The sequence below is a fragment of the Podarcis tiliguerta genome, assembly GCF_965153285.1.
Source record: "Podarcis tiliguerta genome assembly, chromosome: 3".
NCBI lineage: Eukaryota > Metazoa > Chordata > Lepidosauria > Squamata > Lacertidae > Podarcis > Podarcis tiliguerta.
In genome coordinates, this window is record NC_139536.1 from 59,949,357 (window position 1) to 59,974,624 (window position 25,268).

Sequence of the window (25,268 nt, forward strand, 5' to 3'; positions counted from 1 at the left end):
AAGGAATTCTACCTGCAATCATATAATATATATATTTAAAATTTGAACATTAAATCATTGGTCTAGCTATAATATTTCTTTAAAAAATAAAAGTTTAGACAGCTGCTCTGGAAGACATCAGAGTCTACTAGGATTGAGATATGAGATCCAACGCAAGGATTTACTCTCATTCTTTATACCCCCAAGTTAAAACTCCTTCTCCCATCTAGCCATGCCTCATGCTTAAAAATTCCATCAAAACACTAAATGCCACATGTAAAACATCACAACAGGAAATACTGCTTTTTATCAGGTACCTTAAGACTTATTATCTAATATTTTTATACTGCACATTTCTGAAAATGAGAATATTGCAAAATGTTTCATATTTGTTATGTCATCAACTGCTTCAACTGAATGAAACACCACGAGCAAAGAAATAGCACCACTGTTCATGCATCCGATAAGAAAGCCAGTGCCTGGGGGATTTCATCTCTCAGCAACAGTGCGCACCGCTGCATGTCTACTCAGAAGTAAGCCCACTGAGTTCACCTGGGTTTACTTCCAGGTAAATGGGAATAGCATTACAGCTTTAGATACAGACCCACTTGTTTGGAAGTTAATTCAATGGGTCTTAATTCTGAGTAGACACATAAAGAATTTGAGCTGAAAAGCAGATAATTTCTATGATGCCACACCATTACTCATAATTTGCCTGACTTGCAAATTGATTTCCAAAATAATAAAATCTATCAAGATAACCAAATCACAGTATCAAAAATAAGCAGTAATTCCATATTACGATATATATCGATAACAAGAAAACAGCATATGACCTTCAAATTCCCATAAAAGCCTGCCAAAATAATTAAAAATAGCCTTACAGTTTGGGGGGGGGGGGTTGCGCAGGGGATAAGTACCGACTAATGTGGCTTGGTTTCATTACTAATCATAAAATATGAGCGTTTCTCTTTTCTGTGTAATTTCCAGTTAAACATTTCATGACATCAAATGAATGTATGCAGATTTGTAGACATTATCAGCATGGAGACCATACTTTTTTGGCAAGGTCTTCATGTTATGCATTACAGATAGCTGGTGAAAAGTCAGAATCGAGCTGGTTGCTGTGTTAGAGTGACTCCAAGTGGATTTCCTAAGTAAGTACAGTACCTTAGAAAATGAACGGATTTACAAAGTAAATCTCAACCCAACAAAAAAATGATTAGATGATTTAACTTATATTCAGAAATCCCCTCTGTATGCTTGTAGACACCCTGATAGGGTGAGGGCAATCTGCATATGGAAACAAGATTTGATCCTGCACACACACACAAAAGATGCTGCTTGGTAATAGTGAACTCATTCACTGTGGGTCCCTCTCTAGCTAAAATGACACTACTTATGCACAGGGGAGGCAACAGCAGGTTTGGGGAAACCAGCCCCAAGTACACAAAAAGAACCTTTAGGAAAGCAACCTCTAAATGCGGCAAGGATCCACCCAACATCTCAATGAGGTCTAGGCTTGCCCAGTGACTGCAAAATGCTGAGAGATGGGATTGGGAGAACTGAGGAGATAGGAAATGGAGTGGAATATCCTAAGAAAGGGTATGGCTGGCTGGCAGGAACCCTGCTTGAACAGGAACACTCCACACTGCAATATTTTGTTTCGGGTCCAACTTCTAAAAAGTAGCTATCTTTTTAATGTTAATTGTCTACCCTTAGACTTATTTTATTGTTACTTTTGTATTATCTTGCTGGGCTATTTGGGTGGGCCCACACTCGGTACTTGGGGGCTGCACAGGCAATGCCTATTGATGGATCAGGGCCAAACATGCATCAACAAAGAGCAGTCTTGAAAGCACCAAGCACATTCATATTTGAGAGTGGTGTAACTAATTCCAGACACCTTATTTCCTCTATGCCTTTCACAAAATTGGCAGTGGCTTGAAGCCTGGCAGTCCATTTTGGCAGGGAAATCTTCCACTGAGCAGTTTGCACACAAATTGCTAGTGTACATGACAGTATGATAATCCTCCCTGCTCTCCTTATGGAGAGACACATGGGGATTTGCATTAATTAACTGCCCCTGAATGGTTCTGCCTGTGGAGCTCAGTACACTGGGGAACCGATTGCAACATTTAGGACTCCTCCAGACATCCTATTTGTTATGCATTCATGATTATTTGTGCTCATGATGGTGCTGGAGCAGTTATACACGATCCCAATTTCAATACTGTTTGCCCCTGCAAAAGCTTCTGGCCTGCTTTGCCACCAGCTGGTGTATGCCAACTTCCTGCTGAAATCCTGTAACTTTTCATGCCACAAATGTATTTATGTACATACTTCAGCAATTTGTATACTGCTTGATCACAGTCATCTCTAAGTAGTCTCTAAATGACCCAGGAAACTGTTCGTGTCCCACTTTTCATGCACTGTAGCACAATAGTAATACTACAGCAATACTGGGGAAGCATTGAAGAACAGCTAATAATGGGGTGATGTGTGGCTGGTCCAGTATAAGTCCACCACATGTGTGCCACTTGCTTTTTGCCACCCTAGCTTACGGTGAAGAGTACAATTTAAAATGCCACTGGTCTCAAGCTTGGCAGCCCATTTCACCCATCCCTAAGGCCAACCCTGATTCGACTAGTGTTCTGTGGCCCCCTAGTACTTGTGCTCTAGTGTTCTGCATGACACTCTTTTGTCCACAATGCAATTTAACATCTATATCAAGCCACTGTGAGAAGTGGTTAGGGATTTAGGAGCATCGTGTTAACACTAGGCTGATGACATGCAGCTCTATTTCTCCCTAACAGCTGAATCAGGCGTGTTGGTGCAAGCCCTGAATCAGTGTCTGAATGCAGTGATGGACTGAATGGGTGGTCAATAAATGGAGTGTGAATCCTGGGAAGATGGAGGTTCTGTGAGTAGGTGGTTCCCATGTCTGGATGATTCGCGATTGCCTGATCTGGATGGGGTTAAATTTCTTCTAAAGGAACAGGTGTGTAGCTTGGAGACATCTATTTCATTAGACATCCAAGTAACCGGTGTGGCTGGAAGTGCCTTTTCCCCGCTTCAGCTGGTGCGTATCAGATAACCTGGCCACTGTACTCCATGCATTGGCAGTCTTGATACTGGATTACTGTAATACATTATATATGGGGCTGCCATTGGGACCGGTTCAGAAGCTCTAGCTAGTAGCAAATTCAGTAGCTGACTTCAGTGGCTAGACTGTTGATGGGGGTACACAGTCAACAGCATGTTACACATCTGCTGAAACATCTGCACTGGTTTACTCATATGGCTCCAGGTCAGATTCAAGGTTCTTGTGCTATTGTACAACTTGGGTCCAGGGTATGTTAAGGACCATTTGAGGCCTAATATCCAAGCTCAGTCACTGAGATCATCCAGAGGAGTGTTGTTAGCTGTCTCCCATGTTACAGAAGCCCAAATGGTGGTCGTTTAGTGTCACTGGCTCCACACTCTTCCAGAAGAGATTTGGTAGGCATCCTTGCTCATCCTTGCCCTTGAAATTTGGGCTCTCAAATTTCAGCAGACACCAAAATTTGGCACCAGCCCCCTCATCTCTAGCACACCATTCTACATCATAGTTGCGGTGCCCCCCACATCACCCGCACCCAGTGTGGCCAAACTGGTCTTGCTACCCTAAAACTGCTTATGTTCTTGCTATTGACTCCTGAAGAACATTTTATGCCAACAGGCCTATGCAGCTGTTTAAACCAGGCATAGGCAAACTGGGCCCTCCAGATGTTTTGGGACTACAACTCCCATCATCCCTGACCACTGGTCCTATTAGCTAGGGATGATGGGAGTTGTAGTCCCAAAATATCTGGAGGGCCCAGTTTGCCTATGCTTGGTTTAAACTGTGTTGATTAATCATTTTAATGATTATTTTGTATTGTTTTTATGATATTGTTTTTATGATATTGTATTGTTATTGTTATTTATTGTATTGTTTTTATGATATTGTTTTTATGATAGAGTGAATGCACAAATCAGCCTGAGTCTCACAGAGTTCAGTGGCATCACCCTTGAGCAAGTAATGTGCAAGACAATTCATGAGTCAATGCAGCAGCAACAGGGGTGCCACCTGGGGGGCGGGGGTCTGATGGCTTCCAAATTTTCAAGTGGGCGGGGGCGGGCCCCTCAAAATTCCACAGCAGCCCATTGTGTGGCGTGCGCGAGAGACATTATCACATTGAGTGGTGTGTGCGCATGACGTCAGCACGGCATATGGCGTGGGCTCTCTCAGTCACGGGGGCAAGGCAGTGTTGAGCAGCATAGTTATTCTATCCTGGAGCTGAAGGGACACATTCAATATCCACCCCCTTGCACAATGGAAATAGGCATGTGCAGCAGGACTTTCCATTTCTCTTCTCCTTACAGATCATCACATGGACTCAAAATCTACTCTGGATTTTGGGGGGACTGCAGGGGGGAAGAGAGGAAGGAGCCACATTGTACGAGCCTATACCCACTCATGCTACATTGAATCTTACTTCAAAATTTAGAATTCTTTATAGTATATTCACAATTTCATACCAAGTCATCCTGCTAGGGTCTCCCACTCCAGATGTTGTTGGACTCCAGTTTCGCTTAGCTCCAGTAAACATGGCCAATGGTCAGGGCTGATGGGAGCTGTGGCGTGGAAACATCTGGAGGCCTCCCCCATAGTAAGGGATGTAATCTGAAATTGGAGTAGGCATTTATTATAACTGTTAAAACCACTGGGAAAGTGAAATAGGTGAGGTTAACACTTTTTCACTATGAGGTCAGTATTTCCTGTGCTGCGGTGACTTAGAAAAAAACCAAAGCATTTGCTTCAAACAAATGTAACACCACAGTGTCCTTGGCATGCTCAGTCATTTATGAATGTGTTTATAAGCATAGTTATTTCTACTTCCCTGATAAAAGCATAAATGTACAAAAGTTACTATTGTTTTTGCATATTGCACCAGTAATACAGAGCAGAATTTCATACAGGAAAACATCTTTCAGACCTGGATGGGGGAAATTTCCCAGCCACAGGGTCACATTCTTTGTGGCTAACCTTCCAGAGTTTATAAGCCAGTAAGGGGATAGGCTCTGGAATTTTTGGCTGTGGAGACCCTGCTCATTGGAGCTATGAGGAAAAACAAGCTTTGCAAGTATGTGTTTATAGCTGTACACTGACATAGCAATAAAACCAGGTCACGCAACCCTCTCGTTCTGCCTGAGATAGTACGGTCCCAAGCAACCTCAAGTTCTGCTGGTTCTCACAAGAGAGTTGATATGAGCAATACGTGAACACCTAAAGCACCTTTTAAATTTCAAGAGTGGCCACAGTACACGGAGCTATGACATCCCTCCTCTTGATGCTGCAATTAGACTTGACATCATTAAATTTCCCATTGCAGCAAATCCAAACCGGTTTTTTTAAAGCCTAGCTGTTTCACGAGGGAATTTTTTTAAAGGGTGGAGCTTCAGACAGGGAGGGTAGAGTTAAACACATCTGGCCTGAGAACAAGAAGTTCCCAACTCCTTTTTTTTTGGACTCTAATATTTCAAGCATCTCCAAAACAGACACTGGTCTCTTTTGCTGGAAACTTAAAAACATGGTAAGAAGCCTGCTGAATCAGAACAAAAGCCCATCTAGTCCAGCATTCTGCTTCCACTACCACCTTTCAGTGTTTTTAGCCAGTGTTGGAAGTTAAAGTTATGACTGAGTGATGCGATGCAGAAAATTCTAGGGTCACACGGAAAGTCAAGAGCAGATCAAAACTGTAAAATGAACTAGGATATATTTTCTTTAGTCAATGTCGCAGGAACGTACTGTTTCACTTTGAAACTGTCTTGTGCATACCTGTATGTGAGCCTATAGTTTTTCCTGTAGTTTCAGACAATGGAGAAGGCACCTCGTGGTTTTATTTTGAGGGGACTCCCCGCTTCATTTTGAGGCTGTCTTTTTTGTTTGGTTGCCGATAAATGTGAACGCTCGCGAAATCCAGAATTTTAGTGTGGCCATGATTGGGAATGATTTGTGCTCACACACGAAAACTTAAGAAAAGAAAAGGTGACTCTGTTTGACCTTTTGCTCTAGCTATTGTGAGGTCAACACAAATAACCACAACAAATGCTCTTCAGGTTAGATACATTGCTTTTTCGCAACTTAACATTTAGCTGATCCAAGCATGGGCATTGGATAAGCTCTGATGCTTGAAGTGTTCACGTCTTGCTCACATCAACTCTCTCGTGAGAACCAGCAAAACTTGAGGTTGCCTGGGACCGTACTATCTCAGACAGAACAAGAGGCAGCTGCAGCTTTATTATGCTCACGCGCCTCCCCAGAGAAGGGACTCTCCAGCCGAAGAGTCCGGAGGCCGTCCCTTTCCAGCCACCCCGCCCCTCCGTGGGAGCCCGGCTGGGTGGGTGGGACTTTCTCCGAGGGAGCGGCTCCAGCAGCGGAAGTGCGGAGGCGGCCAACGGTGCTTTTTGCCCTGCCGTGGTTTGTTGTGGTTCGGGGTGAGGAGAATGGGGCCGGCGGAGCTCCTGGTCGCCCTGGCGGTCTTGCCGTGGGCCTTCCGCGGCGGGTCTGGCGCGCTGGCACTGCCGGAGAAAGGTACCGTGGGAGGGGAACGGGTCCGGGTTCGGCCTCTTCCTGAAGCGAGGCGTCGCCGGAGCCTGGCGCATTGTTCAGCGCGGCTGGCTCTGCGAATTCGACTCTTAGGGATTCCTGGATTAAGAGGCCTGGGCTATGGGTTTAGGATCTGGTTTCCGGAATGAGTTTTCCGGTATGCCAAAGCTTGGTTGGTTCAGCGCTGGTCATTTTTGCTCGCTTCTGGTCTTGGCGGCGGCGCGCCTTCTCCACGCTTCCCTCTTTGGATTTTACGCACGGTCCGCGCGTCCCGTAGGTTAAGTATTTCGAAGGAGGCATCATCTCTAGTTACTGATCTTCGTTGCAAAGTCGACCGGGCACTTTGAAACACACGGGAAAGCCCCCCTTTGAAACCGGCCCATTCGTAATGGGCTGCCCCCAAAATATGGGGACACTTTTTATCCGTGTCAAATTTATTTATTCATTGCGTTTTTATATGCCGCATGTTGTGTGTGCGCCGTTCATGTACCCTGGTATCAGGTATGCACGAAAGACTTATTATGCCCATCCCAACGCCATTCTTGGCTTCGAGTGAGTCAGGGTTTGTTAGAACTGATTGTGAGGCCTCAAATCCGTACAGCCGAATACAGTATACGTTGATCTGCCTTGCCAGCCAGCACTGCATTTACTTCCCACATATTGTCAAATATGCAGCTAGTGCTTCCAGGTCACAGAGTTTTAAGTGACTTTAGACCCCTGCTTGTGTTTGGCTCTTCTGTAAGGCTTTGTGATTTGGAAAATGTTTGTGATTTTCTTTTTTCATCCTGTATTGCACTATAGAAGAAGCAGGTTCTCTGGTGCTTATTCATACAAGGAAGTAGATAAGGAAGTTGATTCTTGTATTTTAATATTTTGCTGGAAGCCGCCCTGAGTGGCAAGGGAAACCCAGCCAGATGGGTGGGGTATAAGTAATAAATTATTATTTATTATTAGAGTTAAGCAGCATGCCATAAGCAGATTTACTTAAGTTACAGTAAATATGCTACATAGCATGTGAGTTGTATGCCCAAGTGTGTTGCCTGGATTTTTGTTGCTATAGGTGAGGCAATTTTCAGTCAGAAACTTCCACAACTCAGATCTCCTTTTGCTGTGCTGATCCACAATGAAGCATTCTGTGATAAATTCCCAGTTCATGCAGATTCTACATTGTATTTTTTAAAATAAAAGCATTTATCTACCTCTGTATCATGTATCACAGCAGTTTACAACAATATAAAAGCATGCAATGAATCCATTAAAAAAATACTGTAGAACAAAGGACCTGGTTAGTGCCCAATATTAACTGTTGCTTACCCTCAAACTAGCACACAATAACCTGCAAGGGGTCTGTGATTGAATTGTGAATTTTTTTTGCCAAAAGGCTACACTCAGTGGCTTCTTTTATTAGTTTTCCAATTATAACCCAATTATACAATACCAAGTAGTTCCAAATTAATACAATTTCATTAAAGTGAGAACTCTTAAATTGGGACAGGGCCAGTCATGGAAGTCAAATGTGTTCAGCGTAATATATTTCAGTGCTATTCTTTTTGTTATTAGAGTGAATGGCAGTCTTTAGCTTAATATGAGAGAAAGTAAAGTGAACCTACCCTTTAGTTTATTTACAAATGCCCCAAGTCCTAAATTTTTCAGCCATGCATATTTTTATTGTGATGTGGCCTTTAGCACTGTATTTGCTGTGGATTTTTTGCTACCAAACTGGCCATGCAAAAGGCTGTTAGTGCTTAGGTATGAATCATTAGGTATATCAGTGTGATGTTATGTCACCCTTTGTCATAGCTGTCAACGTTTCCCTTTTTTTAAGGGAAATTCCCTTATTCTGAATAGGATTCCTCACAAGAAAAGGGAAAAGTTGACAGCTATGCCCTTTGTTGACCTAATGTTTCAGACTACAGTTCCCATCAGCCACAGCTATTACAGCTGTGCTGGTTGGGCTGATGGGAGGAGTAGTCCAAAAGCATAGAGGGCATGACATTGGTAAAGACTATATTAGGCGTATAAAGTTATAGATTAATCAGAGTAACACCTGGGTTTGTTTGCTCTTGCTGGTGCATGTGATCAAGGGATACATGGGGCTACCTTTGAAGGTGACCCGGAAACTACAGAATGCGGCAACTAGACTGGTGACTGGGAGCGGCCGCCGAGACCATATAACACCTGTCCTGAAAAATCTTCATTGGCTCCCAGTACATTTCTGAGCACAATTCCAAGCGTTGGTGCTGACCTTTAAAGCCCTAAACGGCTTCAGTCCTGTATACCTGAAGGAGCGTCTCCACCCACATCATCTAGCCTGGACACTGAGGTCCAGTGCTGAGGGCCTTCTGGCGGTTCCCTCGCTGTGAGAAGTGAGGTTACAGGGAACCAGGCAGAGGGCCTTCTTGGTAGTGGTGCCCACCCTGTGGAACACCCTTCCTTCAGATGTCAAGGCAATAAACAACTATTTTACTTTTAAAAGACAACTGAAGGCGGCCCTGTTTAGGGGAGTTTTTAATGTGTGATGCTGTATTGTTTTTAATATTCAGTTGGCAGCCGCCCAGAGTGGCTGGGGAAACCCAGCCAGATGGGCGGGATATAAATAATAAATTATTATAATATTATTATAGGCATAGACTGAAGCATAGTTAAGCAGGGATGTGTGCAGGGGTGAGGCAGCAGAGTAGATGTGCACTTTTGCTCTCTACACCTGTGCTCTGGGGCAGGGGGAGGGCACACAGTATTGATATGGGGCCTTCAGCAGTTGTACAGTTGATCCAGACAATGATAATCAGTAAATCTTGGACTCTGCAAGTTAAGCACACTAGGCTGCTAAACTAACTTGTCCATAAAGGTCACTTAAAATCAGCTGGCCCTGGACCCATGAAATGAATGTAAACTCTTTCTTTTCACAATACTTCTGAATTCTAAAGATAAGTTATTAGTGTTAACCTATTGAATCAGTCTAGTAAGATTTCCACACATCCTCTGTATCAGGAATAGCTAACTCACAGGCTGCCTCTGTTCCACCAAGCAGCCTTTTGCGGTCTTTAAGACCCTCAAATTTGTCATCTGTTGTTGTTCCAATGTGCTTTTAGTTTGTTAATTTTACTCATGTGGGTTTCCTACTGTGATGCCATGAGCTCTCCAAAATTTGTCAAGATTTTAATTTTTTGATGAGTGCTTCCATAGGACTCCTGTGACACTGATTCCAAAAAGTTGTTTGTGAGTCCCCAGTGGGCCCACTAAATTTGATACTGTATTTAGAAAATAATACTGACTACTGCTGAGATGCCATGATGTCAGATTTGTGTGTCTGTGTGTGACATCTCTAAGATACCTCAATTTTTTTATTCCATATGAATTTAACCAGGAAGGATAAAAATTGATTTAAAATAGTGTAGTCTTTTGGAAAGAAGCTTTTAAAACTGTTCTCACTATGGCCACTTTTGCATTTGAGCTGCCATGTTCATCTTGACATACATGCTGTGAAGAATTGACTATGGTTCAAGGTGGCCTTTGGCTCTTTAGGAAGGCATGAGGAACAGATGTGGAGCAAGTATTTGAAGAGGCACTCGGGAAATCTCTTGGAACTCTAGTTGCGTATTTTCTGGAAATATGTTTAGCTTAGTATTGTTTAGCAGCTGGTATGCTTGTAGCTGCAAAACAATTGTGTAACTCAAGTTTGGAAAGGCCTCTAAGGAATAGTGGTTTACTAAAAACTAGGAACTTTTAGCTTCACATAGTGCATCGTCCTGAGTGTGGAAAGGATACTGTCAGCTTAGTGAACTGTCCTTTTCTTCCTTTTGCTTACACTCCTGAAAAGTTTAAAAGATGGCTCCATGATAGAGATAAGTATTATGTTGCCTGCTTTAATGAAAGGTGGATTATCTCTATAACTAAGTAAAATGTATCTTCCCTTTTATCCAGTGGAAGACTCAAAGGCATTCATTTGGAACTTAAAATGTTGCACCTACATTGCACAATATGAGTAAAAACATAACTTGTGGGTGCCAGTGCAAGAGGAAGTCCTGGCTATATTTTACAGTTGTAGATGAAGCATCCTGTGGAGTTTAACAAGGGTACCCACTGTGTGCAAAAACCCTGTAAGGGGTCTGCCCAAATACCAGGAAGCAGCAGGAGTCAGGAGGAGTTGTATTTGTTCATGAGCTACAGAACAGCAGCTCAGCATAGCAGGCAAGACTAAGATGCTAACCCATTTCTACTGAGCTGTGGAGGGAACTACATCAAGAGAGGGGAGGGGTGTTCCTGTCTCAGACTAGACCTGTCTCTTAATGAGGAAGGCCTCACTCACTACACTAGAAGTGGCTAGACCAGGTGGCTTAGCAGGATTATACAGGATTATTACCCCTGGTTTGTCATGATGTACAGAAAGTTTTGTGGGAAGAAATTGGAAGAAAATGTTGAAATATAAGAAATAGGTAAAAACAACTAGGGAGGGAAATGAGGCTATTAAAAAGTACAATATAACTTTAAGAACAAAGTTTGCTTTCCTCCCCCCCCCCAAAAAAAAAATCAATTTTCCCTCAGGTCATGTGTTTTAGATCATACGCCTGAAACAAGGTTGAGCTTACAGCTGGTTTTTTGTTTTTGCAAGGTGTTCTGGAGCCTCTCTCTCTCTTACTAAAGTGGAGCGTATAAATAATTTAAATTTGGGGTGGTTTTTAGTAGTTAATTCATAGTGGGGGAAGTAGCTTACCAACCTCAAGCTCTCTGTGCCACCTTGGTTCATGCAGGGTGGTACAATTTTTGAAGGCTGGTATCATTGCAGGGCTACAGTTGGTATATTTGTAGAAATTTTCAGTGGAATTAGACCTACTGACATGTGTCCTGAAATGCATAGAAAGTGGGCTGAGTGCAGGCAGGACAGACCTCCTTTGCTGCCATGCATTTGACATAAGGTCAGAATAAGCTGTAGGTGCCCACATCCTCACATACAATCCCCTCCATCCAGATTTCAGGCATAGAGGTTGGACATTTCCTACATGTATAGGAATGCACATGTATGTGACATATGGGAGGCTGCAGAAACACACAGTGCAATTCTGCTGTCCACCCCACCCCTGGTGTGTTCTGTTTATATCCTTCTGCTAGAATTATAAATAGTAATTTGGTTAGCTGTTTTCAAAATTCATTTAATTCAGTTGCATCAAAGCAGTAATAATCTTTGCCTTTTCAGTGCCTTCACCAAGCAATATTGTCATAGATTCATATAATTTCAACACCTCTGTTCGGTGGGATTACAAAAGTGTGTCTTCAAAGACTCTCTTTACTGTGAGCATCCTTTGCTATGATAGGTAAGACTGTTTTGACTTTGTACCTCCCCCAAATGTTTGTTCGTTCAGTGCTGTCGTCTAATGAATCAGCAGATTAACAAAAATAAACTTTTTTGCAATTTTATCACACTTTATAAATTTGAATATGAACTTCCAATGTTTTCTTTTCTTTTGTTTTACATAGGGCTGGTGACGTGGAAGTTGATAACTGTGTAAACATAACACAACACTATTGTGATATCACCCACAAGGTTGATGAGTCGTGTGATACATTCTGGGTGAAGGTTAAAGCTCTGAATGGACTGCATGAATCAGACTATACACGTTCAGACCGATATCATGTGTTCGAGAATGGTAAGTTGTCATTGAAATATGTAAGGCTTCTAGATCTTGAGTGTGGGCTATCCTTTGCAATGGGGCTAGGGAATCTCCAGGCTGCAGGGCAATCAGGGGCTCACATGGGGGTTCAACTTAGCCCACAAGGTTGCAGTTTGCAGGTGCTCCTGTATTTGACATGGTCACCGGAGGCTAAGGTGGCATTTTTTTCCACTCTAGCATGTTCACCAGCTACTATCCCTTTTGGACAAAGGTGATCTGGCCACTATACTCCATGCTCTGGTAATTTCCAGATTGGATTACTGAAACGCGCTCTACGTGGGGCTACCCTTGATGACTCAGAAACTTCAGTTGGTCCAAAAGGCAGCAACCAGATTACTGACTGGGGTTCCATTTAGATCTCATACAACTGTGTTTTAAAACAGTTGAAGTGGTTCCCAGTTTGTTTCTGGGTCCAATTCAAGGTGCCACTCACATTGCTGTTTGAAGCCCTAAACAACTCAGGCCCCCAATATCTGAAAGACTGTCTCCTTCCCTACAGACCCTCTATGGTGCTGAGACCAGCAGAAAAGGCCCTCTTGGTAGTTCTAAGGCTTAGGTGGGCAGCCAGGAGAGGGCATTCTGTGTGGCGGCCCCTAAGCTATGGAACTACCTACCCACACAGCTGTGCCTCGCACCTTCATTGTACTGTTTAAACACTAGCACTTACAGGTGTTTTCAGGACCCACCTTATTTTTATGGTTGTGGATTGTTTTAAATTGTCCGTAATGTTCTTTTAATGTTGTAACCCATCCTGGGACCTTAAGGTGAAGGGTGGGTGGTACTACTACTGTTATTGTTATTGTTATTGTTATTATTTTCCCCAAACCACACCTAGCCACACATCAACTGTTACTGATTATGCCAGCTGAAGGGCAGACAGTCAGGGTTTAATACTTCACTGGTTGTCAAGTTCCCAGCAGGGAGCAAGATCACAGAGCAGGATTAAATCTAGTTATAGGTAGGTAGCCGTATTGGCCTGCTGTAGTCAAAATAATATAAAATAAAATTCCTTCCAGTAGCACCTTAGAGACCAACTAAGTTTGTTATTGGTATGAGCTTTTATTGGTATCTGAAGAAGTGTGCATGCACACAAAAGCTCATACCAATAACAAACTTACCATAGTTGGTCTCTAAAGTGCTACTGGAAGGAAGTTCTTTATCAGGATTAAATCATCATTAATCTGAGTGACAATTAAAGCCAGTGCTTTTTTTCTAGAAAAATAGGTGCCGGTACTCACCATGAAGTTGTTACAGTAAGTGCCACACTTTTTAACAACAAAAGTGCCAGTACTGGGTACCCTGAAAATAATAATAATTTATTTATACCCCACCCATCTGACTGGGCTTCCCCAGCCACTCTGGGTGGTTTCCAACAAAATATTAAAATACAGCACTGTTTGTCTGAAAGCAGCTCTTGTACACGACCTTTTTGAAAGAGACTTCTGCAAAGGCTTTAAGCCTGTCCCTGCACTCCAGGTTGAGCCCCTCCAAAGGGGAGCGGCTGTCTTAAAGTCTTTTGTAAATCTCCCTCTTTTAAGCCCCGGTCTCGGAGGCTAAGAAGCGAAGTGCAAGGTGACTTGGAAAAGGGTTTGCAAGTCTCCTTTATTCCCCTCTGAGATCAGGAACTTAAAGCGGGGAGACTCACAGAGCCCTTTGCAAGGCTTCCCTCGCTCCCCTTTTAAGCCTCCAAGCTCAGGGGCTTAAGAGTAGAGCATGGGGAGTAGGCCTCGGTGATAATATTGATTTATCGCCCAGGACCGGTATGAGGAGCAGACCACGATGTTGGTTTCACTTAGCGATATATCACTGGTGAAACCGCCACCACTCTTGAGTCCCTCTGCTAGCAGCGTCCACTGGAGGGAGTCAAGAGTTCCTTCCTCAAGCGGGCACTTCTAGCACTCAGGAGCAGCGGTGGTTTCACCAGCTGAGTGAAACCGCCATCCCAATCTGCCCTTCATACAACACAGAGGGAGAAACAAGCTATATTGGCAAGACGGCGATACAGCTTGTTCCTCCCTCTGCATCTTTAAACTGCTCAACTGAGGAGTGTACAGCTGCCCTTGCTTCGATTGAGCAGTTAAAGGAGCCCCCAGCCTGGCACTGTCTCCCACAAGCCAGCGGTGGGGTGGAGGCTCTGAAACTGCTCGCTGTGGGGAGCAGCAAGCCTCTTTCTTCAGCTGAGCAGCGCAAACAAGTTGCATTGTCCCAGTCTGCAAGCCTGGGTGAAACTGCCTCAGCTCTTGCCAGCGCCTCTTGTTTTTTCAGCATCCTGGTATATCGCCAACCCCCGCAGTGTTTGGCTGGCGATACACCGTGATGTCGAAAAGCTGACATCGCCCAGCCCTAAGGGGGAGATATGTGTGGCACAGGTGAGCAGCCTATGACAAATAGTAACTGCCTCCAATTAAAATGGCTTTGTTAATGCTCCTATTATGATTCATGAGGGATAGCTTCACAAATTCCTTACTGAGTATCTTCACGGGTTGTCGGTTCTCTCTATTGAGTATCATTTTAATTACTTCTGTAGTACTTCACAGAGTTAAAAGAAAAGTATAGTTGTTATTCTTGCAGCACAACACTTTGAGGTATACTAAGAGAGTGGCATGGCCCAGGCAGCCTGATCCCTACATACAGTAGAATTTTAGCCAATACAAATGGGCTGAGGGTTGCATTGTGTCCACAAGTTGTTCCCCAGATAAGATCTGATGATTCACCCATACTGCTTCAATACGCTGATAAATGTTTAAAGTGGTCTGTAGCTAACTTTTTTGCATTGCAGTACTATGAACTGTTTGATATTAATAGGAAAAGTTTAACTGTTTCAGGCCGAATAGCACCACCAAAATTTAATATCTACTTTGAGAATCATGTAATAATAGTTGATACTGAAGTTCCTCTCACTCCATATGGCAAGAAGTCCCCACTTACTTTAAGGGCAAACATCACAGACTTCACCTCCAGAGTGTTCCTTTGGGAAAAAGGACACCCGAAAAAGGTAAATTTAAGACTATGAACTTCTCTCCCTAATGTAGAGGCTGTTTTTGATGTGATGCTCAGAGAACAATTTCAGCATAGTTGTGATGAGCTTCAGTTCACCAGCAGGCACATGAAGTATATTCCACACATTTTTAAGGAAATTGGAAGTTGCCTAATGGCTGGACTTCTGGGTGTGCTTTGTTTCCTGTTTCCTGCTGTATGCTTCATATTCTTGAGCTGTGAAGGGACATCCTGTTTTCCTTCTTGATATTAGCATGGGGAAGGTAAAGGCCTGAAAAAAAATGTGTTTCTTTCAAAGTGTGTGCTTGCTTCTCTCAATCTACAAGTGTACCACTGATAGCACTATTTCCCCTTAAGGGCATAGTTGGCCAGATTTCTTTTTGATAAGTGCTGCAAACCTCAACGACATAAATTCACATGATTGACCTGTTCATTTATGCTGAAGCACTGACAGTTTTGCAATGACAGTTGGAATTCTTTACCCAAGTCATTCCTGTTACTTACTGTGTTCAGAATCTGTGTGTGCGTCTCTGAATCAGGAGTACTGCATAGAGATTTTAATGGACAATCTCATGTGCCCTAAGTCTGTTCAATGTGCTACTCATCACAGCAAGACAATTGAAAACAATACATTGAAAACAACCTATGTTAAACAGGTTTCTAAGTATTGCGTACATTATGGTACAGTTAAAGTTTCAGTTTCCACATTTTTTTCAAGAAACGAAGCTTTATCTCTTAGAGTACTGATGGTTTAATTGTGCTACAGCAGTAACAATAGTATATAGTGTCTTTTAAAATAAGGTAGTAATTTACCACACCCACACCAACACGCACCTACCTTAAAATTTAAGAGAAGAAATCTCCAGGGAGGAAGAGATTTGTGAAAATTATGTAGGATCCAGCTGCATATTGCCACTGAAGACCTGGGGCAGTACTTCCACCTTGGATTAGAATAAAGGTTAAGGTAAAGGTACCGCTGACCATTAGGTCCAGTCGCGGACGAGTCTGGGGTTGCACGCTCATCTCGCACTATAGGCTGAGGGAGCCGGCATTTGTCCGCAGACAGCTTCCGGGTCATGTGGCCAGCATGACTAAGCCACTTCTGGTGAACCAGAGCAGCGCATGGAAACGCTGTTTACCTTCCCGCTGGAGCGGTTCCTATTTATCTACTTGCAATTTGACGTGCTTTCGAACTGCTAGGTTGGCAGGAGCAGGGACTGAGCAACAGGAGCTCACCCTGTTGCAGGGATTCGAACCGCCAACCTTCCGATCGACAATCCCTAGGCTCAGTGGTTTAGACCACAGTGCCGCCCGCTTCCTTCTGTATTAGAATAATGAGCACTAAATAATGAAAATGGGGGGAAGCAGAGGAAGAAAGGGACTTGGTGAGGAAGAGAGTGCTAGCAAAATGTTGGGAACAAGTAGGGCCACATTGTGAGAGAAAAGACAAAACAAAGGACAAGAGAATGCAGGCACTTAGAAGCAAAGAGCAAAAGTTTAAAATGAATGTCATAATGAAAGGGGAGCCAGTAAAGAAGACAGAAGTGGTCAGTCCAGGAGGCAGGATGGGCAAAATGAGTAGCAGATTTGAGAACTCAAGATAGAGGGTGGAGAAGAGAATTAAGCATGCCTGGGGAGGGAATTAGGCAAGCTTGATGCTTTAAGTAATAGAGGCAGCATAAAATCAGTATAAACCAATGTTTTAGTTGTAGGAAGAGAAAGAATGAAATTTGGAAATATTCAGCAAATGCAGGATAATGTAATGGTAAAGAAGAAAAGACAGGAATTCCTGTCTCTTTTTTAAATAGACTTTTTAAAAGAGACAGTAATAATGAAACTGAAGAGGAGGAGCGGTAAAGAGGAAGAACTATAAATTCGATATATATTTCTTAGTTACTTCATTTGAAACAATTGGGGGGCAGGGCGGAATCCCAATATGTATTTTCATGTATCTAGGTATATGCCCCACAATATGTTGGTCATTGATCTAAAGATACCGCAAGTCTCTTGTTCTAACACTATGAGGCTAAATCAGTGTTTCAGTGAAAGAGAAGACAGTTGATGAGAAACAATAACATGGTTCTGTTAAGCAAAAAAACCCCAATTGCTTTTAAGAGCACAAAGAGGGATACTGCATATTGAAATAGCAATGAGGTTAGAGAGAAAGGAAGAATGTGGACCAGGACCCTGATTAGTTGAAACACCACTGACACAAAGTAGGAATGGAGGTGGAGGGGAGGACAGAGAAAAGGGGGAAATGAGAAAATTGATTGCATCATGTTAGGAACAGGGAAGTAAACCTCATACAGTATAAATCATGCAGTGGGGAAACAGAGATGGATAATCTGACTAATTCTAAGAACATGGAAAGAAAAATCTGGTTGTATCATGGAGCCCGTAAAAAAGGCTTTTTCCATTCTGCAACTCTTCAGTAGCAAATTAGGTTGTTAGTAGGCAGCGTTTAAATCAGCTGGCAGCCCCCTTCCTGTTTCCTTGCATATATTGTATTTACATAAACAAGTGTAACTTTAAAAAAAAGTTTTTTTTTGTTATTTACAGCGTCAAAAATTTGAGGCAGAGGACACATCATGTAGTGACACATCATGTACCATATCTATTCAAGTTCCTTCTTCGGAAAGCTTGTATTGTGTTTCAGTTCAAGGATTTTCAGAAGAGTTTGCCATTCAGAGTGAAGAATCTGAAGAGAGGTGTATTGACATTCCTCCTAAACACTCACCAGGTAAATAAGTTAATTCTTCATTATTTTGAAAGCCTCATAATCTGCAGAGCAGAGGATCATACAGAGGCACCAGGACAGGGGTGGGGAACCTTTACGGCTCTATGGGCCACAGTCTTAACAAAATCTGCCTCATAAACCAAATTGGATAGGTTGGCAAGTTGACTACCCCTTAGTCATCTGCCATCATTGTGATGTCACATGATTGACTGGCTGGGGGTAGACTGCAGCCTCCACATCTTTGCAAAAACAGCCTCTTTCCTCCTTTACTTAGAAGTAACCACCACTGAATTCAATGGTTACCATGGTCACTCAGCTTCATAATTTGGAGTAGAGGAGGATCACAACTTCCATAGGGGTTAGGTTCGGAGATTGTACATATAGTCAAAACTGTGTGTAGCTAGAACAACCCTGGAATCACTCCCACCTGACCATCCCTGCCTTTCCAGTGCTGGCACACTGTGCAGGTCTTGCCTGCAACGCAAGGTGTCAGGAGCCTCTCAGAACCCAGTAAGCAAGACCGAGGGCTTAAAGGTGCTTTCTGCGCCAGCACTTTTCAGCTCTCTGCTTTGCGTGCATTTGTGTGACCCCGGGTGACCAGCCACCAGGTGCATAAAGCTGCAATCGTGCAAATTAAGTGTGTGCAAGTTGCAAGTCGACTGTATTTGCATAGTTGCCGTTCTGTCTAGATTCACAGGTGCTAGTTCAGCTTTTTCTGACTGCTCCGTCTTTATAACCTCCAGCTGTTCAACTGCTGCAGTTATGGGACGGCCCACAAACACATCCAGGGAGTTCTGTGTTTCAAAATGCAGCTTCCTGGTTTCTAATTTGTGAGAGGGAACCCATGATGTCAGTCTAGCTTCTTCAGAATCGTTCTCCCACCCACACCTTCAGTAGAACTCCCTACTGATGGAAGACTGCCCTTCTCAAGCTAGAAATCCTACATACAGTAGCTGTACCTTGGTTTTCGAACAGCCTAGTTCTTGAACGTTTTGGCTCCCAAACGATCAAAACCCAGAAGTGACTGTTCCGGTTTTTGAATGTTCATTTGGAAGCTGCACGTCTGACAGGGCTTCTGCAGCTTCTGATTGGCTGCAGGAGCTTCCTGGAGCCAATCAGAAGCAACGCTTTGGTTTTCAAACGTTTTGGAAGTCGAGCGGACCTGGAACGGATTCCATTTGACTTCCAAGGTACGACTGTATAGATAGAATTTGTTTTAAACTCATTACATCATGCTCTCATGGATAACAGAGTGTTTGTGTGTGAGAGAGAGGGGGGGGTCCGTCCATGTATCCAGATTGTGCGCCAGGCTGTTTTATAAATAGCTCTGCGTTGCCAAGGAAGGACCTGCTAATTTACTGAAAAATATCTGTACTACTTTGAAATGTGTAGCATATGTATATGTGTGAATTAATAGTATTAGACCCAATGCCTTGTTATTGTATCAAATGTCTCTGTCTTTAATTTTGTAGATTTAACAGTGCCTATAACTGTAGGTGTTCTTGGATTTCTTCTTTTGGTGGGAATCCTTGCAGGAATCTACTTACGGTTCAGTAAAAAACAGAGAACAATTAAACTTCCTAAGTCTCTGGTAAGTTCTCTGTAGGAGCCTAAAGCTCTTTTCTTCATATGTTGTTGTTGTTGTTTAGTCATTTAGTTGTGTCCAACTCTTCGTGACCCCATGCATCAGAGCACGCCAGGCACTCCTGTCTTCCACTGCCTCCCGCAGCTTGATCAAACTCATGCTGGTAGCTTCGAGAACACTTTCCAACCATCTCGTCCTCTGTCGTCCCCTTCTCCTTGTGCCCTCAATCTTTCCCAACATCAGGGTCTTTTCCAGGGAGTCTTCCAGGGAGGTGGCCAAAGTATTGGAGCCTCAGCTTCAGGACCTGTCCTTCCAGTGAGCACTCAGGCCTGATTTCCTTAAGAATGGATGTGTTTGATCTTCTTGCAGTCCATGGGACTCTCAAGAGTCTCCTCCAGCACCATAATTCAGAAGCATCAGTTCTTCGGCGATCAGCCTTCTTTGTGGTCCAGCTCTCACTTCCATACATCACTACTGGGAAAACCATAGCTTTAACTATACGGACCTTTCTTCATATATAATGTCTTAATAGCTAACAGACTCAAATTTTATTTTGTTGGTTCTCTTAGAAAACTTACATACTGCTTTATAGCTTCAAGAGACTCCCAAAAAGGGTTGCAAAAGTTTTCAAAATACAGTCACTACACAATTATAATATTATGCACTACGCAGCATTTGGTAGAACACATTGAGTAACCCAGGCATAGGCAAACTCGGCCCTCCAAATGTTTTGGGACTACAATTCCCATCATCCCTGACCACTGGTCCTGTTAGCTAGGGATGATGGGAGTTGTAGTCCCAAAACATCTGGAGGGCCGAGTTTGTCTATGCCTGGAGTAAGCGAGGACTGCTTTCTTCCTAATAACCTCTGCTGTTCAGGCCCAAAGCTGGAAAAAACCTTCCGCTGCTGGTATAAAACGCTTTGACGCAGCACAGACAAAAATGCCGGGCCCGAGTGACTATTAGATGGTAGCAGCAGTGTTCAGAATGCAGTGTCCATGGCATAGCACTGCATTGTGGGGAGATTAGAAATGCTGTCAGCAAGTTCAGCCACATGGGGCCCTGTGCACATCTTGGTCCCTGCGGTGCCTGACACAACCTGGCAGTATTAGTAGTCAAAAGCAAAGGCCTCCACAGCCAGATTCACTGGTGTGGCGACCATTTTAACTTTTATGGCATTTATCCCACTTTTTTGTTTTAAATATCCAAATACACATTTATGTTCAAATGACGAATAAAAGATTGCAATGCATCATATCAATTTAAGCAAAACATAAGATTGAGTATTTTATCTTGAAATCTCATATTCCAGTGATTTATGAACACCCATCTTTCAGTAAGCTTATGGATTACTTGGATTTCCTTACTTCTCTTACAATTTTTATAGGGCGTATAACTAAACATGGGAGCTGTATGGCAAATTTATCACATATTTTCTTATGACTTATTTGTGTTGGACCGGATTATTATATTTTACTCTTTCTTCAGCTAGTAAACTGCCTTGTACATAGCAATATAGAAAGGCGGTATAACAATTACAAATGAAATGAAATGAAGGACAGGGAAGAAGCTGGAAGATGAGCAAACTGATGCACTCCCATGTGTTCATGCATGCTAAAACAGATGAGAAATGGGTTGTGTGTTATCTTTTGTTTCCAAGGAAAATAACTTGCCACTAATTTTTTCATTTCCTTTTTCGTTTCTTAAGGCTGCTGTGGTAAGAAACATGAACCCAGTCAACTTTGACCCCAGACCAGAAGGCAGACATGCTGTTCTTGTAACTGAACCAGACATTAAGTCAGAGCCGGATCCCTCAGGAGAGACCACTGGCCTCAGTGACTCTGACCAAGAAGCAGATACACTTCACTCTCAGAGAACTTCAAGTCTCCATGAAGGCATTATTGTGGAAATCTCTGAAGGTGAACAAAGCGCCGAAGAGAATGGAAATTATTTTAGAGACGTCAGTGGCCAAGAAGAGATGTGTAGCTGTGTTCCAAATCTGGATCTTCCCAATGCAGATGTGGAACAACCCACACTCCCAGATAGCTGCAGAAACATTTCTGGTTATGACAGGCGTTGGCTTCCTCCTGGTGTGGAAGAATGGCTGAAAACACAGAGTTCCAGTGACACACCAGAAGCCTAAGAGGTCCGCTTCTCAATCTGAGAACATTGAAAAAGAGAGAGAAAGAGAAGCAATTACTTTTGACTGTCACAAATATCCATTGTAAAGGTTTATAAGCACGTAGGCTTATCTGAAGTATTCTGCTATGAATTTGAAGAATTGTAGAGTTGGAAGGAAGCCTGAGGGTCAACTGGTCCAACACCCTGCAGTGCAAGAATCATAATCTGTTGCTACCCCCACTGTGGGAAGCAATATGCTTTTTTAAATACTGGCTGCAGGAAACCTCAGGATGTGAAATGCTGCTGTGTTTCAGGCCCTGGTTGTGTGCTTCCTGTAGGCATCTGCTTGGCCAACTAACTGTGAGAACAGCATTCAGACCTAGATGGATCACTTGCTGCAATTTTTTACTTCTCATAATATATGTCTTTATGATGTGAAATTTGAAACTATGATTTCCCAATCCTACAAAAGGTATGTTGCAAGCTAACACTCACATATTTAAGAGTAAGCCACACTGAATCTCTTACTTCAAATACTTAGTTTAACTGTACAGCTACACACACACTTCTAGAGAAGGGCTTCAGCTAACTTTTCTAATAATAGCTATATTGATGCAGTTGAATAAGTTTCCATAAATATCCTCAAGCATTAATTTGTACCCGCCCCACCAGCATTCTTGGGCCTTGGTCTGTGGTCAACTGATTTTAATGCCCCTCTATCTGGATACCTTCCCCTTACTGTGTAGAGAAGATCTTTTCTGGTCTAGTGTAGTTCGCTCTTCCTTTTCTTTGGACTGATAGTTGGACCTGATAAAAACTCTCTTCGCCACATAGATGGGTGAAAATACAGGTCGCATCCCTTGCGACTTCAAAGCCTGTGAGCTACAGCCATGTATAAAATGAAGTGTGTGTGAATTGATAGAAATTACACACACCCCTTGTTTGTTCTCAGGTACCATGTTCACTTCTGAAAGGCATTATTATGACCAATAGGTTCACATTAATGCATCTCCCCAAATTGCATTTTCATTTCATCCACTGGCAGGGCAGCATTTAAAAATCTGATACTCATAACAAGATACAGCTCACTTGGAAGTGGGGGGGGGGGGACCTAATAGAATGACAGTAACACACCAGATGCTCCAGCCTCATAAATTAGGAAAAGATTATGCATAGCCAGCTGTACCATATAAATGCCCAGTTTTTTATAGTGCACCATGACTCTTGGTGTTTATCATATGGTCTAGCATCTGGTCAGCCCTGTCCACTTCCTATATATCTGCTCTGCTTTGGGGGTTATTTATATTCAGGGCTTTCTCCTCCGTTTGTATTGTTCCTTAGTCTAGTCTACCTATAATAAGACACAAATGTGGGCTGATACGGGGGGGAGGGGGCACACACCACACAATGTCAAACAGGGACTAGACAGCAAAAAAGGGGAAGCAATGCACTAACTGGCGTCACATGGGGAACTGAATAGACGGAAGTCAGAGGATTTCTGTATAGTCTCCCTTTTTACTGCAGATTCATTGCGTATGTGCAATGCAGTGAATGCTTACCCACTGCAGGAAGAGCTGCTTGACCTTCCTAAACTAATGAACTGTTCAGCAAAATCTTCATTTCTACCTGAGATTATCAAGGCGTTTTGGGGCCATCTAAATACTGTTCTGGGTTTTTAAACAACCTACAGATAGGCTGACTCTGCGGAGCCCAAGGCTGAAGCATTCACCCATTCTGCCAGTAGTATGGTGGTGGAGATGTAACCACAGATTGGGAGGTATCTACATGTGGGGGGGGGGGGGGTTGACAAGTGACCAGGTAGGCATTCCGCCACCTACCCACACAATAAAGCTATGATACAGGAAGTGCACTGTTTACTCTGAATTGGCTCCATTAGCCCTCAGTGATGTCACAGTGCCAAATCAGGCGGGTTATTGAGTGTTGGGGATGCCATCGCATCTACATTGTGTTGCCTGAGATCACACTGTGAGGAAGAAGCGGTTCCAGTGGACAAAGGAAAATATATGCCAAAGCAACTACTGCCCGTTCAGCAACAAAAAAGTTCATCCTAGTTTCTTTACAAGTGGGTGATTAATATGGTGCCAGTTAAACTTCATGTTTGCAGCTTTTATTTTATTTCTGGTTAGTTCTCTGTTTATATCTGAAAGCCATATCTGTGGTTAGCCTAGTGTTTAGCACTGATCTGTAATGTGTAGTGGTTAAGAGCGATGGACTCATAATCTGGTGAACCAGGTTCGCGTCCCCGCTCCTCCACATGCAGCTGCTGGTTGACCTTGGGCTAGTCACACTTCTTTGAAGCCTCTCAGCCCCACTCACCTCACAGAGTGTTTGTTGTGGGGGAGGAAGGGAAAGGAGAATGTTAGCCACTTTGAAACTCCTTGGGGAAGTAATAAAGCGGGATATCAAATCCAAACTCCTCTTCTTCTTCTTTATCTTTCTGTCCTGTGACCAACATTAGCCACAAAGTTCTAAAAATGCTGTGTTTCAATTATGGGCATGGAACTTCTAATCCAAGTTTGTAATGTTAAAGCACTTTTGTACAGATTTGTTTTTAATTACATACATGTTTGTTATAAAAATATATGTGTGTGTCTTTATATTTCTTATTTTCATAAGTGACTGTTGGCTAGAAGGCAAAATAAACGTTCCTTCTGGAAGACACCAATTACATAAATATTTCTGCATGGAATTTGTTTTGAAATAAACTTAAAAATGCAGGCACCAAAAAGGAAGAACATCTCAGTACAACAAGATCACTAATGTAAGGGGGAAAGGATGTATAGCGATAACAGTTCTTAGTAAATTCTGAATAAACTGGTGGGACACTCAAACAGCCTTAGTTCACTAAAAAGTTTAAATCATGGAAAAAATAATGCCAATAGATGGCACTCTTGTTCTGTGTTTTCCAGACTAGCATCTGGACAGTAATTGATTCCAGCTAAGGCAAGGAAGCTATGATTAGTTTCTGTTCTTCACAGTAGCTACCTTATAGACATAGAAAATTTTAGTGCATATTATTAGATCAACTGTCTCTGTTAAATTGAAGAAATGTACTTGGGTTCTTTTTCTTTTTTAAATTATACTCAAACACTGCTCATTATCTTATTTCCTTTTGTCACTTTATATACCATGTAAGCCTCCTGAGCTGTGACGAAAACAGAACTGGAGATTGGGGGGGGGCGGCTCTTTCCCCATCCATAAAGTACCCTTTCATTTGCAGAGAGCTTCTATCTCTGCAGCATTTTGGAACCTTGGCAACCTAGAGGACTAGCTGCTTTGAATGTAACTATGCCAGTGACCATTGCAATTTACCAAAAGACCTAGGAAGCTGCCTTCTTGTGGGTCAGACCATCAGTCCATCTAGCTCAAATTGTCTACAGGATTTCAGGAGGGTCTCTCCCAGTCCTGCTTGGAGGTGCTGGGGTTTGAACCTGGGATCTTCTGGATGCAAAGCACATACTCTGTCACCCTTGCCGATACAGCAGCAAGCGATTCCTTACTGTGACAGAGAAAAGGAAGAAGCCT

The 25,268-nt window shown here is 42.9% G+C and overlaps 2 protein-coding genes and 1 long non-coding RNA gene across 3 annotated transcripts in view; 2 read left to right on the forward strand and 1 right to left on the reverse strand.

The window, feature by feature from the left end:
• SLC35D3 (solute carrier family 35 member D3) overlaps positions 1-25,268 on the reverse strand; it is a 297,688-nt gene that overhangs the window by 201,420 nt on the left and 71,000 nt on the right. The gene's annotated exons all lie outside the window — the stretch shown is intronic.
• Positions 1-25,268, forward strand: part of LOC310675079 — a 293,684-nt gene that overhangs the window by 191,647 nt on the left and 76,769 nt on the right. The gene's annotated exons all lie outside the window — the stretch shown is intronic.
• Positions 6,381-24,417, forward strand: IFNGR1 (interferon gamma receptor 1). Its single transcript, XM_083435088.1, has 7 exons — positions 6,381-6,598; positions 11,808-11,925; positions 12,089-12,258; positions 15,108-15,277; positions 17,839-18,019; positions 19,489-19,607; positions 21,310-24,417. The coding sequence occupies exons 1-7, from the start codon at positions 6,511-6,513 to the stop codon at positions 21,742-21,744; spliced, it is 1,281 nt and encodes a 426-aa protein (XP_083291214.1). The 5' UTR covers positions 6,381-6,510; the 3' UTR covers positions 21,745-24,417.